Source organism: Panulirus ornatus, chromosome 4 (assembly GCF_036320965.1).
Source record: "Panulirus ornatus isolate Po-2019 chromosome 4, ASM3632096v1, whole genome shotgun sequence".
Taxonomy (NCBI): Eukaryota; Metazoa; Arthropoda; class Malacostraca; order Decapoda; family Palinuridae; genus Panulirus; species Panulirus ornatus.
In genome coordinates this window covers 89,193,382-89,207,832 of record NC_092227.1, presented here as the reverse complement: position 1 = coordinate 89,207,832, position 14,451 = coordinate 89,193,382, and the positions used below count along the sequence as shown (strand labels likewise).

Below are 14,451 nucleotides of genomic sequence, written 5' to 3'. Positions count from 1 at the left end.
ACTTCCTAACAGGGCTTTATAAGCATCAGGGAGAATACTCATGCAAACATGCAACTTTAATCCTTTTACTGTATCATTAGAAGTTTGGGGATGTTTGCTAAAATCTCTCATTTGTTCAAGAAAATACAGTAGTTTGATTTCTAACCTGATCTTTTTTCATTACTTTCTCAACTTGAAATGATAAAGATCACATATCTAGCATTAAAACTTCTTAAAAAACCGAAATAATGGAAAATTTGGTTTTCCGTATAAAAAATCAAAAATGTCAAAAGTTTCTTCACAAAAACAGTAACAATTTAGGATACTGATACAAGATGAAGCTAAATGTACTCCAAAAATGCAAAACTGCAAAACATGCATGGTTTAGAACTCATGTCTCCCTGTACTCTTGTATTATAAATATATACCATATCTGATGGAAAACTATGGTGTTACTAAAAGGTCATCATTTTTATCATCATAGACAATTAGGTTTTAGAGAAGAAAAAAATCAGGGGGTTGGAAGCAGAGAAATGGTGATCTGCAAAGAAGATGTTATAATAAAGACCAATAATGTTGCAGAAAAGGAGAGAGAAAAGGGCTCAATCTAAGAGCAATGACCTCCTCAACTGGGGTGGAACCATTATGACTTGGCATCTCTCTATCTTTTCCTTGCCCCTGTTCTTTAACACCACACTAAAGGAATTTCACCAAAGCATCTTTTGACTTTTTTACACCATATATTCATTTCACATCATCAATCTTTTTTTCTTTATCCTGCTAATTCCAACTCGACAAGTTCTCAAAATCTACTACCCTTATCTTACACCAATCCTGACCTACACACACTAAGATTCACATCAATACATCATAGCTGGGACCAGTATTCCTTCAGCTAACTTCTTCCACATTTCTAAATTTCTTCATTTGCCATAGATTTAATGACAGCTTCAATTTCATCTTTCCCAATAGTAAATCAAAATCATCTACAACTCCCAGTTCTTCACCAAGTAAATTGATATTACACTGTGATCTACCTCTTTCAAAAATTAGCATCTTAATTCTATCTGCATCTAATTTCAATATCTTTCTAAATACATTACTGTTACGTAACACTCCATATTCTATCCAGCTGTGATTTAGCTAGAACACATCATCTGCACACAGATACTGTGGCAACTTCTGTTTCTCCATGATTATCACATCACCATCACCCCATTTTTCTCATATATCACAAACCACCAAATCCATAAAAACACTAAATAACTACAATAAAATCTCTCAACATTGAAGCAATCCCACACTTATTTCAAACCATTCACTTATACCACCACTTACTCTAACAGTTGCACTTCTTTCATTGTAAAAGCAATTAACAGCAATAAGGTGTCAGCTCTTCCCAGACAGCTTATCATTAACTTTGTCATATACCTTAGATTACTACTTTCAAGCTATTGAAAACTTACTGGTCCCCCTTTTTGTCCAAAAAGGTTTTGTTGCTGGGGTTGGGGTGCCGAAAACTGACCAAACAAATCTTCTGTAGGTGCCTGTCCATCTGATGGCTGAGTACCAACAGATGCAGTACCAAACGGATCAAATAAATTGTCTTGAGCACCTGCAGTTTCCCCAGCATTAACAGAACTAACATTGGTTTCACCTGTATTATTACCAAATCCACTCAGAAGATCAAAGTTACTTGGGTCTTTTTTCATTTTATCAGATCCAGCAATATCAAGTAAGTTCATACTGTTGGTAACTTGATCAGCACTTTGTGCTTCACTCTGGGTAGAATTACCCCAGTTCAACAAGTCTGCTTCTTCAGAGCTAACAACATTTGGCAACACAGTATCTTCTTGTAGACAAACTTGATCTTCTTCATCTGATATGAGATCTTCAACTTCCTCTGCCTGAAATATACTGTTTACTGAGCTTTTGAAGAGACAATTTCAATCTAATCACATATTCTTATATTCATCCAGCCAACAAACAATGAACTATATCTTGACAAGTCACATTACAACAGGAATGTGAAAATAAAATTCAATTCTTTACATAAAATACCTGCTTCAGGCCCAGTTTTCCATCTACATGAGAGGCAATGAAATCTGCTTTGCAAGCCTGGGTGTTAACTGCTCCTGGTTTTGCTGGGGAATCTCGTCTTTCCGTAGCCGGTGAACCATGTGCACTTGCTGCTAAATAAAGGATAATTAATACTTAAAATTACAAAACTTACAAGAACATTGTTCTCTTCCATTTATTTTTTTAACAATAGAATCCTTGTCAAGATTTGTAAAGGTTTTCATAAAACAGGAAAATTTCAGAGAGAAGAAAGTGGTGGGAGTAAGTGAGCTTCAAAAAGAGACTTGTGTGAAGAAATACCAAGAGAGATTGAGTGTAGAATGGCAAAAGGTGCAAGTAAATGAAGCAAAGGGAGTGGGTGAAGAATGGGAAGTGCTTTGGGAAGCAGTGCCAGCTTATGCATGAGGTGCATTTGGCATGCGAAAGGCAGGAGGTGGACAGACTACCCAGTGAAAGAGAAAATAGAGGTGTTTGGATGGCACTTACTGGGAAAGAATGCAAATGACTGAGAAATGTATAAAAGAAAGCAGCAGGAGGTCAAGAGCAAGGTGCAGATGAAAAAGATGGCAAATAAGAGTTGGGGTATGCAAGTATCATTAAACTTGAAGGTGAATTAGATGTTTGGAAGGAGGTATATAATGTGCAAAAGACAACAGAACAAATGGGAATATTGGTGAGGGGGAGTGTAAGAGGCAGTGATGAAGTGAGGAGGAGCTGGAATATATGAAGGACTGTTAAATGTGTTTGATAATAGAATGGCAGTTGTAGGTGGTTTGGGTTGGGGTGGTATGCAAAGTGAAAGGGTTAGGGAGAGAGGTTTGGTGAAAAGAAAAAAAAAAGTGAAGGCCTGGCATAAGATGAAATGTGGCAAGACACCTGGAGTGGATGGTATTGCAACTGAATTCATTACAAAAGAGAATGATTGCATTGTTGATTGATTGGTATGGATTCATAATGGATGTATGGATCATGATGAGGTGCCTGAGGATTAGAGAAATGCATGTATAGTGCCATTATGTTAAGGCAAGGAGGATGAAGGTGAATGTTCGAACTACAGAGGTATAAGTTTCTTAAGTAAACCTGGTAAGTTGTATGGGAGGGTATTGCTTGAGAGCATAAAGGCATATATAAAAGATCAGATTAGGGAAGGATGGTGTGGTTTCAGAAGTGGGAAAGGATGTATGCAGGTGTTTGCTTTATAATCTGTGAGAAATTCTTAGAAAAACAGATGGGTTTGTATGAGGCATTTATGGATCTGGAGAAGGCATATAATAAGGTTGATAGAGATGCTTTGTGGAAAGAATTAAGAATATACAGTGTGGAAGGAAAGCTGCCAGAAGCAAAGAAAAGTTTTTATCTAGGTTGTAAGGAATGAAAATGAGCAGGAAGAGAGGAGAGTGAATGGTTCCAAGTGAAGGCTGATCTGTGGCAGGGGTGTGTGATTTCACCATGGATGTTCACTTTGCTTATGGAAGGGGAATTGAGGTAGATAAATGCAAGTCTTGGAGAGAGGATCGAGAATGCAGTCTATGGGGAATGAGAAGGCCTAGGAAGAGAGTCAGCTGTTGTTTGCTGATACAACACTGGTGGCAGATTTGACTGAAAAATTGCACAAGTTGGTGAATGAGTTTGAAAGATTGTATGAAAGAAGAAACTGAGAATGAATGTGAATAACAGCGAAGTTATCGAGTTTGGCATCATTGAGGGACAGGTTAGTTGAGATGCGAGCTTGAATGAAGAAAAATTGGAGGAAGTGAAGTGTTTTAGATATTTGGGAGTGGACATAGCAGCAAATAGAACCACAAAGGCAGAATTGTCATAGAGTGGGGGAGAAGGTGAAAGTCCTAGGAGTGCTGATGAATGTGTGAAAAGAGTAAAAGTTATCTAGGAAGGAAAAAAATGAATAAGTTTGAAGGAACAGTAGTACAACAATATCATATGGACAATTTGCAGTGTAAAGTGGTTTGATCTAGTAAGTAATGAAAATGTATGAGAGACGTGCAGTAATGAGTGTGGTTGAGGGAGCTGAAGAGGAAATGTTGACATGGTTTGGACATATAAAGAAAATGAGTGGAGATAGGCTGACAAAGATGATATACGAGTCATATGTGGAGGGAACAAGGAGAATGGGGAGACCAAATTGGAGATGGAAGGATGGAGTAAAGAGTGAAAAGATTTTGAGTGATGAGGGACTGAACTTGTAGAAAGGTGAAAGGATGGCACGGGATGGACTGAACTGGAACAAAGGGGTACACTGGGGTTGATGTGCTGTCAATGGACTGAACCAGGGCATGTGAAGTGTCCAGGGTAAACTATGGAAAGTTCTGTTGGGCCTAGTTGTGGCTAGGAAGCTGTGGTTTTGTTGCATTACACATGGCAGCTAGAGAATGGATGTAAGCGGATGTGGTCTTTTTTCATCTTCCTAGCGCTACCTCACTAATGTGGGAAATGGCAATCAAGTATGAAAAAAAAATCCTAGTTTATGAAACATATACAGAAAATATGCTTTTGCAAACCACATATCAAGGTAAGAGTTTTGGTGTTAATAACATGATATGCTCAGAAGTAATGCACCTTACACACTATACTTCAGTGCTAGGGATATTGGACGGAAGTGTGGCAAGGAACTGAAGGATTTGTTTCATGTCTTATACTAAAATCTGACTCTTAATTCTTTCTTTCTTTCAAACTAATCACCATTTCCCACATTAGCAAGGTAGCGTTAAGAACAGAGGACTAGGCCTTTGAGGGAATATCCTCTTAATGCTATATATATATATATATATATATATATATATATATATATATATATATATATATATATATATATATATTTTTTTTTTTATACTTTGTCGCTGTCTCCCGCGTTAGCGAGGTAGCGCAAGGAAACAGACGAAAGAAATGGCCCAACCCCCCCCATACACATGTACATACACACGTCCACACACGCAAATATACATACCTACACAGCTTTCCATGGTTTACCCCGGACGCTTCACATGCCTTGATTCAATCCACTGACAGCACGTCAACCCCTGTATACCACATCGCTCCAATTCACTCTATTCCTTGCCCTCCTTTCACCCTCCTGCATGTTCAGGCCCCGATCACACAAAATCCTTTTCACTCCATCTTTCCACCTCCAATTTGGTCTCCCTCTTCTCCTCGTTCCCTTCACCTCCGACACATATATCCTCTTGGTCAATCTTTCCTCACTCATTCTCTCCATGTGCCCAAACAATTCAAAACACCCTCTTCTGCTCTCTCAACCACGCTCTTTTTATTTCCACACATCTCTCTTACCCTTACGTTACTTACTCGATCAAACCACCTCACACCACACATTGTCCTCAAACACCTCATTTCCAGCACATCCATCCTCCTGCGCACAACTCTATCCATAGCCCACGCCTCGCAACCATACAACATTGTTGGAACCACTATTCCTTCAAACATACCCATTTTTGCTTTCCGGGATAATGTTCTCGACTTCCACACATTTTTCAAGGCTCCCAAAATTTTCGCCCCCTCCCCCACCCTATGATCCACTTCCGCTTCCATGGTTCCATCCGCTGACAGATCCACTCCCAGATATCTAAAACACTTCACTTCCTCCAGTTTTTCTCCATTCAAACTCACCTCCCAATTGACTTGACCCTCAACCCTACTGTACCTAATAACCTTGCTCTTATTCACATTTACTCTTAACTTTCTTCTTCCACACACTTTACCAAACTCAGTCACCAGCTTCTGCAGTTTCTCACATGAATCCGCCACCAGCGCTGTATCATCAGCGAACAACAACTGACTCACTTCCCAAGCTCTCTCATCCCCAACAGACTTCATACTTGCCCCTCTTTCCAAGACTCTTGCATTTACCTCCCTAACAACCCCATCCATAAACAAATTAAACAACCATGGAGACATCACACACCCCTGCCGCAAACCTACATTCACTGAGAACCAATCACTTTCCTCTCTTCCTACACGTACACACGCCTTACATCCTCGATAAAAACTTTTCACTGCTTCTAACAACTTGCCTCCCACACCATATATTCTTAATACCTTCCACAGAGCATCTCTATCAACTCTATCATATGCCTTCTCCAGATCCATAAATGCTACATACAAATCCATTTGCTTTTCTAAGTATTTCTCACATACATTCTTCAAAGCAAACACCTGATCCACACATCCTCTACCACTTCTGAAACCACACTGCTCTTCCCCAATCTGATGCTCTGTACATGCCTTCACCCTCTCAATCAACACCCTCCCATATAATTTACCAGGAATACTCAACAAACTTATACCTCTGTAATTTGAGCACTCACTCCTATCCCCTTTGCCTGTGTGAAGAAGTATCAGGAGAGACTGTGTACAGAATGGAAAAAGGTGAGAACAATGGAAGTAAGGGGAGTGGGGGAGGAATGGGATGTATTTAGGGAATCAGTGATGGATTGCGCAAAAGATGCTTGTGGCATGAGAAGAGTGGGAGGTGGGCTGTTTAGAAAGGGTAGTGAGTGGTGGGATGAAGAAGTAAGAGTATTAGTGAAAGAGAAGAGAGAGGCATTTGGACGATTTTTGCAGGGAAAAAATGCAATTGAGTGGGAGAAGTATAAAAGAAAGAGACAGGAGGTCAAGAGAAAGGTGCAAGAGGTGAAAAAAGGGCAAATGAGAGTTGGGGTGAGAGACTATCAGTAAATTTTAGGGAGAATAAAAAGATGTTCTGGAAGGAGGTAAATAGGGTGCGTAAGACAAGGGAGCAAATGGGAACTTCAGTGAAGGGCGTAAATGGGGAGGTGATAACAAGTAGTGGTGATGTGAGAAGGAGATGGAATGAGTATTTTGAAGGTTTGTTGAATGTGTCTGATGACAGAGTGGCAGATATAGGGTGTTTGGGTCGAGGTGGTGTGCAAAGTGAGAGGGTTGGGGAAAATGATTTGGTAAACAGAGAAGAGGTAGTAAAAGCTTTGCGGAAGATGAAAGCCAGCAAGGCAGCAGGTTTGGATGGTATTGCAGTGGAATTTATTAAAAAAGGGGGTGACTGTATTGTTGACTGGTTGGTAAGGTTATTTAATGTATGTATGACTCATGGTGAGGTGCCTGAGGATTGGCGGAATATATATATATATATATATATATATATATATATATATATATATATATATATATATATATATATATATATATATATATATATATTCTTTCTCCCCTATCCCCAGGGATAATATATATATATATATATATATATATATATATATATTATTATTTTTATATTATACTTTGTCGCTGTCTCCCGCGTTTGCGAGGTAGCGCAAGGAAACAGACGAAAGAAATGGCCCAACCCCCCCCATACACATGTATATACATACGCCCACACACGCAAATATACATACCTACACAGCTTTCCATGGTTTACCCCAGACGCTTCACATGCCTTGATTCAATCCACTGACAGCACGTCAACCCCGGTATACCACATCGCTCCAATTCACTCTATTCCTTGCCCTCCTTTCACCCTCCTGCATGTTCAGGCCCTGATCACACAAAATCTTTTTCACTCCATCTTTCCACCTCCAATTTGGTCTCCCTCTTCTCCTTGTTCCCTCCACCTCCGACACATATATCCTCTTGGTCAATCTTTCCTCACTCATCCTCTCCATATGCCCAAACCACTTCAAAACACCCTCTTCTGCTCTCTCAACCACGCTCTTTTTATTTCCACACATCTCTCTAACCCTTACGTTGCTCACTCGATCAAACCACCTCACACCACACATTGTCCTCAAACATCTCATTTCCAGCACATCCATATTCCTGCGCACAACTCTATCCATAGCCCACGCCTCGCAACCATACAACATTGTTGGAACCACTATTCCTTCAAACATACCCATTTTTGCTTTCCGAGATAATGTTCTTGACTTCCACACATTCTTCAAGGCCCCCAGGATTTTCGCCCCCTCCCCCACCCTATGATCCACCTCCGCTTCCATGGTTCCATCCGCTGCCAGATCCACTCCCAGATATCTAAAACACTTCACTTCCTCCAGTTTTTCTCCATTCAAACTCACCTCCCAACTGACTTGACCCTCAACCCTACTGTACCTAATAACCTTGCTCTTATTCACATTTACTCTTAACTTTCTTCTTCCACACACTTTTCCAAACTCAGTCACCAGCTTCTGCAGTTTCTCACATGAATCAGCCACCAGCGCTGTATCATCAGCGAACAACAACTGACTCACTTCCTAAGCTCTCTCATCCCCAACAGACTTCATACTTGCCCCTCTTTCCAAAACTCTTGCATTTACCTCCCTAACAACCCCATCCATAAACAAATTAAACAACCATGGAGACATCACACACCCCTGCCGCAAACCTACATTCACTGAGAACCAATCACTTTCCTCTCTTCCTACACGTACACATGCCTTACATCCTCGATAAAAACTTTTCACTGCTTCTAACAACTTGCCTCCCACACCATATATTCTTAATACCTTCCACAGAGCATCTCTATCAACTCTATCATATGCCTTCTCCAGATCCATAAATGCTACATACAAATCCATTTGCTTTTCTAAGTATTTCTCACATACATTCTTCAAAGCAAACACCTGATCCACACATCCTCTACCACTTCTGAAACCACACTGCTCTTCCCCAATCTGATGCTCTGTACATGCCTTCACCCTCTCAATCAATACCCTCCCATATAATTTACCAGGAATACTCAACAAACTTATACCTCTGTAATTTGAGCACTCACTCTTATCCCCTTTGCCTTTGTACAATGGCACTATGCACGCATTCCTGCCAATCCTCAGGCACCTCACCATGAGTCATACATACATTAAATAACCTTACCAACCAGTCAACAATACAGTCACCCCCTTTTTTAATAAATTCCACTGCAATACCATCCAAACCTGCTGCCTTGCCGGCTTTTCATCTTCCGCAAAGCTTTCACTACCTCTTCTCTGTTTACCAAATCATTTTCCCTAACCCTCTCACTTTGCACACCACCTCGACCAAAACACCCTATATCTGCCACTCTATCATCAAACACATTCAACAAACCTTCAAAATACTCACTCCATCTCCTTCTCACATCACCACTACTTGTTATCACCTCCCCATTTGCGCCCTTCACTGAAGTTCCCATTTGCTCCCTTGTCTTACGCACTTTATTTACCTCCTTCCAGAACATCTTTCTATTCTCCCTAAAATTTAATGATACTCTCTCACCCCAACTCTCATTTGCCCTTTTTTTTCACCTCTTGCACCTTTCTCTTGACCTCCTGTCTCTTTCTTTTATACATCTCCCACTCAATTGCATTTTTTCCCTGCAAAAATCGTCCAAATGCCTCTCTCTTCTCTTTCACTAATACTCTTACTTCTTCATCCCACCACTCACTACCCTTTCTAATCAACCCACCTCCCACTCTTCTCATGCCACAAGCATCTCTTGCGCAATCCATCACTGATTCCCTAAATACATTCCATTCCTCCCCCACTCCCCTTACTTCCATTGTTCTCACCTTTTTCCATTCTGTACTCAGTCTCTCCTGGTACTTCCTCACACAGGTCTCCTTCTCAAGCTCACTTACTCTCACCACCCTCTTCACCCCAACATTCACTCTTCTTTTCTGAAAACCCATACAAATCTTCACCTTAGCCTCCACAAGATAATGATCAGACATCCCTCCAGTTGCACCTCTCAGCACATTAACATCCAAAAGTCTCTCTTTCGCACGCCTGTCAATTAACACGTAATCAAATAACGCTCTCTGGCCATCTCTCCTACTTACATAAGTATACTTATGTATATCTCGCTTTTTAAACCAGGTATTCCCAATCATCATATATAATATATATATATATATATATCATTAAATTTTAGGGAGAATAAAAAGATGTTCTGGAAGGAGGTAAATAAAGTGCGTAAGACAAGGGAGCAAATGGGAACTTCAGTGAAGGGTGCAAATGGGGAGGTGATAACAAGTAGTGGTGATGTGAGAAGGAGATGGAGTGAGTATTTCGAAGGTTTGTTGAATGTGTTTGATGATAGAGTGGCAGATATAGGGTGTTTTGGTCGAGGTGGTGTGCAAAGTGAGAAGGTTAGGGAAAATGATTTGGTAAACAGAGAAGAGGTAGTGAAAGCTTTGCGGAAGATGAAAGCCGGCAAGGCAGCAGGTTTGGATGGTATTGCAGTGGAATTTATTAAAAAAGGGGGTGACTGTATTGTTGACTGGTTGGTAAGGTTATTTAATGTATGTATGACTCATGGTGAGGTGCCTGAGGATTGGCGGAATGCGTGCATAGTGCCATTGTACAAAGGCAAAGGGGATAAGAGTGAGTGCTCAAATTACAGAGGTATAAGTTTGTTGAGTATTCCTGGTAAATTATATGGGAGGGTATTGATTGAGAGGGTGAAGGCATATATAGAGCATCAGATTGGGGAAGAGCAGTGTGGTTTCAGAAGTGGTAGAGGATGTGTGGATCAGGTGTTTGCTTTGAAGAATGTATGTGAGAAATACTTAGAAAAGCAAATGGATTTGTATGTAGCATTTATGGATCTGGAGAAGGCATATGATAGAGTTGACAGAGATGCTCTGTGGAAGGTATTAAGAATATATGGTGTGGGAGGAAAGTTGTTAGAAGCAGTGAAAAGTTTTTATCGAGGATGTAAGGCATGTGTACGTGTAGGAAGAGAGGAAAGTGATTGGTTCTCAGTGAATGTAGGTTTGCAGCAGGGGTGTGTGATGTCTCCATGGTTGTTTAATTTGTTTATGGATGGGGTTGTTAGGGAGGTAAATGCAAGAGTTTTGGAAAGAGGGGCAAGTATGAAGTCTGTTGGGGATGAGAGAGCTTGGGAAGTGAGTCAGTTGTTGTTCGCTGATGACACAGCGCTGGTGGCTGATTCATGTGAGAAACTGCAGAAGCTGGTGACTGAGTTTGGTAAAGTGTGTGGAAGAAGAAAGTTAAGAGTAAATGTGAATAAGAGCAAGGTTATTAGGTACAGTAGGGTTGAGGGTCAAGTCAGTTGGGAGGTGAGTTTGAATGTTGAAAAACTGGAGGAAGTGAAGTGTTTTAGATATCTGGGAGTGGATCTGGCAGCGGATGGAACCATGGAAGCGGAAGTGGATCATAGGGTGGGGGAGGGGGCGAAAATTCTGGGGGCCTTGAAGAATGTGTGGAAGTCGAGAACATTATCTCGGAAAGCAAAAATGGGTATGTTTGAAGGAATAGTGGTTCCAACAATGTTGTATGGTTGCGAGGCGTGGGCTATGGATAGAGTTGTGCGCAGGAGGATGGATGTGCTGGAAATGAGATGTTTGAGGACAATGTGTGGTGTGAGGTGGTTTGATCGAGTGAGTAACGTAAGGGTAAGAGAGATGTGTGGAAATAAAAAGAGCGTGGTTGAGAGAGCAGAAGAGGGTGTTTTGAAGTGGTTTGGGCACATGGAGAGGATGAGTGAGGAAAGATTGACCAAGAGGATATATGTGTCGGAGGTGGAGGGAACAAGGAGTAGAGGGAGACCAAATTGGAGGTGGAAAGATGGAGTGAAAAAGATTTTGTGTGATCGGGGCCTGAACTTGCAGGAGGGTGAAAGGAGGGCAAGGAATAGAGTGAATTGGATCGATGTGGTATACCGGGGCTGACGTGCTGTCAGTGGATTGAATCAAGGCATGTGAAGCGTCTGGGGTAAATCATGGAAAGCTGTGTAGGTATGTATATTTGCGTGTGTGGACGTATGTATATACATGTGTATGGGGGGGGGGTGGGCCATTTCTTTCGTCTGTTTCCTTGCGCTACCTCGCAAATGCGGGAGACAGCGACAAAGTATAAAAAAAAAAAAAAAAAATATATATATATATTATTTTTTTATATATTATTATACTTTGTCGCTGTCTCCCGCGTTTGCGAGGTAGCGCAAGGAAACAGACGAAAGAAATGGCCCAACCCCCCCCATACACATGTATATACATACGTCCACACACGCAAATATACATACCTACACAGCTTTCCATGGTTTACCCCAGACGCTTCACATGCCTTGATTCAATCCACTGACAGCACGTCAACCCCGGTATACCACATCGCTCCAATTCACTCTATTCCTTGCCCTCCTTTCACCCTCCTGCATGTTCAGGCCCCGATCACACAAAATCTTTTTCACTCCATCTTTCCACCTCCAATTTGGTCTCCCTCTTCTCCTCGTTCCCTCCACCTCCGACACATATATCCTCTTGGTCAATCTTTCCTCACTCATTCTCTCCATGTGCCCAAACCACTTCAAAACACCCTCTTCTGCTCTCTCAACCACGCTCTTTTTATTTCCACACATCTTTCTTACCCTTACGTTACTCACTCGATCAAACCACCTCACACCACACATTGTCCTCAAACATCTCATTTCCAGCACATCCATCCTCCTGCGCACAACTCTATCCATAGCCCACGCCTCGCAACCATACAACATTGTTGGAAACACTATTCCTTCAAACATACCCATTTTTGCTTTCCGAGATAATGTTCTCGACTTCCACACATTCTTCAAGGCCCCCAGAATTTTCGCCCCCTCCCCCACCCTATGATCCACTTCTGCTTCCATGGTTCCATCCGCTGCCAGATCCACTCCCAGATATCTAAAACACTTCACTTCCTCCAGTTTTTCTCCATTCAAACTCACCTCCCAATTGACTTGACCCTCAACCCTACTGTACCTAATAACCTTGCTCTTATTCACATTTACTCTTAACTTTCTTCTTCCACACACTTTACCAAACAAAAAAAAAAAAAACAAAAAAAAACTATAAGCTAATTTGAAACCAGATTTTATGGGTACCCTTAGGTTCATGGCTGTCCCCTTACGTACAAGCATCCCACTTCAGGAAGAGTAGGGTGGTAGGGAGTTGGTGTACTGGGGAGACATCCTCCTCTAATATAAGTACATGCCAAATGTACATCTGCCTACTGACGGTGGGCCTAGCTGTTGCTGCGCATAGGGCAAGTGAAAGCTTGTATAATCAAAGCATATACATATACCCTACTGCTGTACCCTTTCCTCCCAACACTTCAAACAATACAAGTGATAAAAATACACACCAAATTTTTCTCTTGTTTCTTCCATTTCAATAGCAGTAGCATATGCAACATGGGGCTTAAAAGAAGAGGAAGGTCTTGCTACCCATGGAGGAGGCTGAGGAGGAGTACGATCTACGTCGGACACAAAAATGTTTACTGTCACAGTGAAACGTTCAGGATAACGGTCTGGTTCTGATACATCATCCAAATCTCGCCTGAAAAGAAAATTAACAAAAGCAGCTGAAATATATGCAAATGAGTAAATATATAATATATACATTATCATCATCATTATCATTTTCATTATCATCATCATCGTACATGATTGCTGTTTCCCGATTCAGCGAGGTAGTGCCAGGAAACAAACGAAGAATGGCCCATCCACCCATATACACATATATATATACATAAACGCCTACATACGCACATATACATACATATACATATCAACATATACACACATATACATATACATACACAGACATAAATGTGCATACATATGTGCATATTCATATTTGCTTGCCTTCGTCCATTCCTGTAGCTAGCCCGCCCCACAGGAAACAGCATCGCTATCCCTGCTTCAGCGAGGTAGCTGTCATGTTTAAAGCACCGAAACCACAGCTCCCTATCTACATCTCGGCCCGACAGACCTTTCCATGGTTAACCCAAGATGCTTCACATGCACATATATGCACAAAATCACAACAGACACGTGAACACATGTACAGAGCACCAGACTGGGGAAGAGCAGTGTGGTTTCACATGTGGTAGAGGATGTGTGCATCAGGTGTTTGCTTTGAAGAATGTGTGAGAGGAATACTTAGAAAAACAGATGGATCTACAGGTAGCATTTATGGATTTGGAGACAGCATATGATAGGGTTGATAAATGCTTTGTGGAAGTCTTAAGAGTATATGGTGTGGGAGATGAGTTGCTAGAAGCAGTGAAAAGTTTTTACCAAGGATGTAAAACAAGTGTATGAGTAAGAGAGGAGAATTATTGGTTCCCAGTGAATGTTGGTCTGCAGCAGAGGTGTGTGATGTCCCCATGGTTGTTTAAGCAATGAAAAACAAAAAATAAAAATAAAGCATTTGCGTTCTGATGCCTGCAAAATGGTATTATCTTCAAGTGTACGACATTTTTTTTGCTTAATACACTCATGATGAACTAATCATAACCAGTGAGCAAGAAAATTAAAAGTACTGTATTTAAAGGAGCACTAAGTAGTTCCAAGTTGCCAGTGGCAGTATTATAACCTATGAGGTATGAGGTGGTGCTTCCGTGGAAAGTAAA

The 14,451-nt window shown here is 41.1% G+C and overlaps 1 protein-coding gene across 3 annotated transcripts in view; it reads right to left on the bottom strand.

The window, feature by feature from the left end:
• The window catches only part of LOC139746207 (cyclin-G-associated kinase-like), a 329,022-nt gene that overhangs the window by 116,056 nt on the left and 198,515 nt on the right, over positions 1-14,451 (bottom strand). For 2 of the 3 annotated variants that reach the window (XM_071657155.1, XM_071657174.1), the window contains 3 exons: positions 13,180-13,373; positions 2,041-2,171; positions 1,446-1,886 (listed from right to left, as the gene is read on the bottom strand). In XM_071657155.1, coding sequence (XP_071513256.1) covers positions 1,446-1,886; positions 2,041-2,171; positions 13,180-13,373 — 766 coding nt within the window. The remainder of the gene's footprint in view (positions 1-1,445; positions 1,887-2,040; positions 2,172-13,179; positions 13,374-14,451) is intronic. The other variant, XM_071657166.1, reaches the window with a different exon arrangement.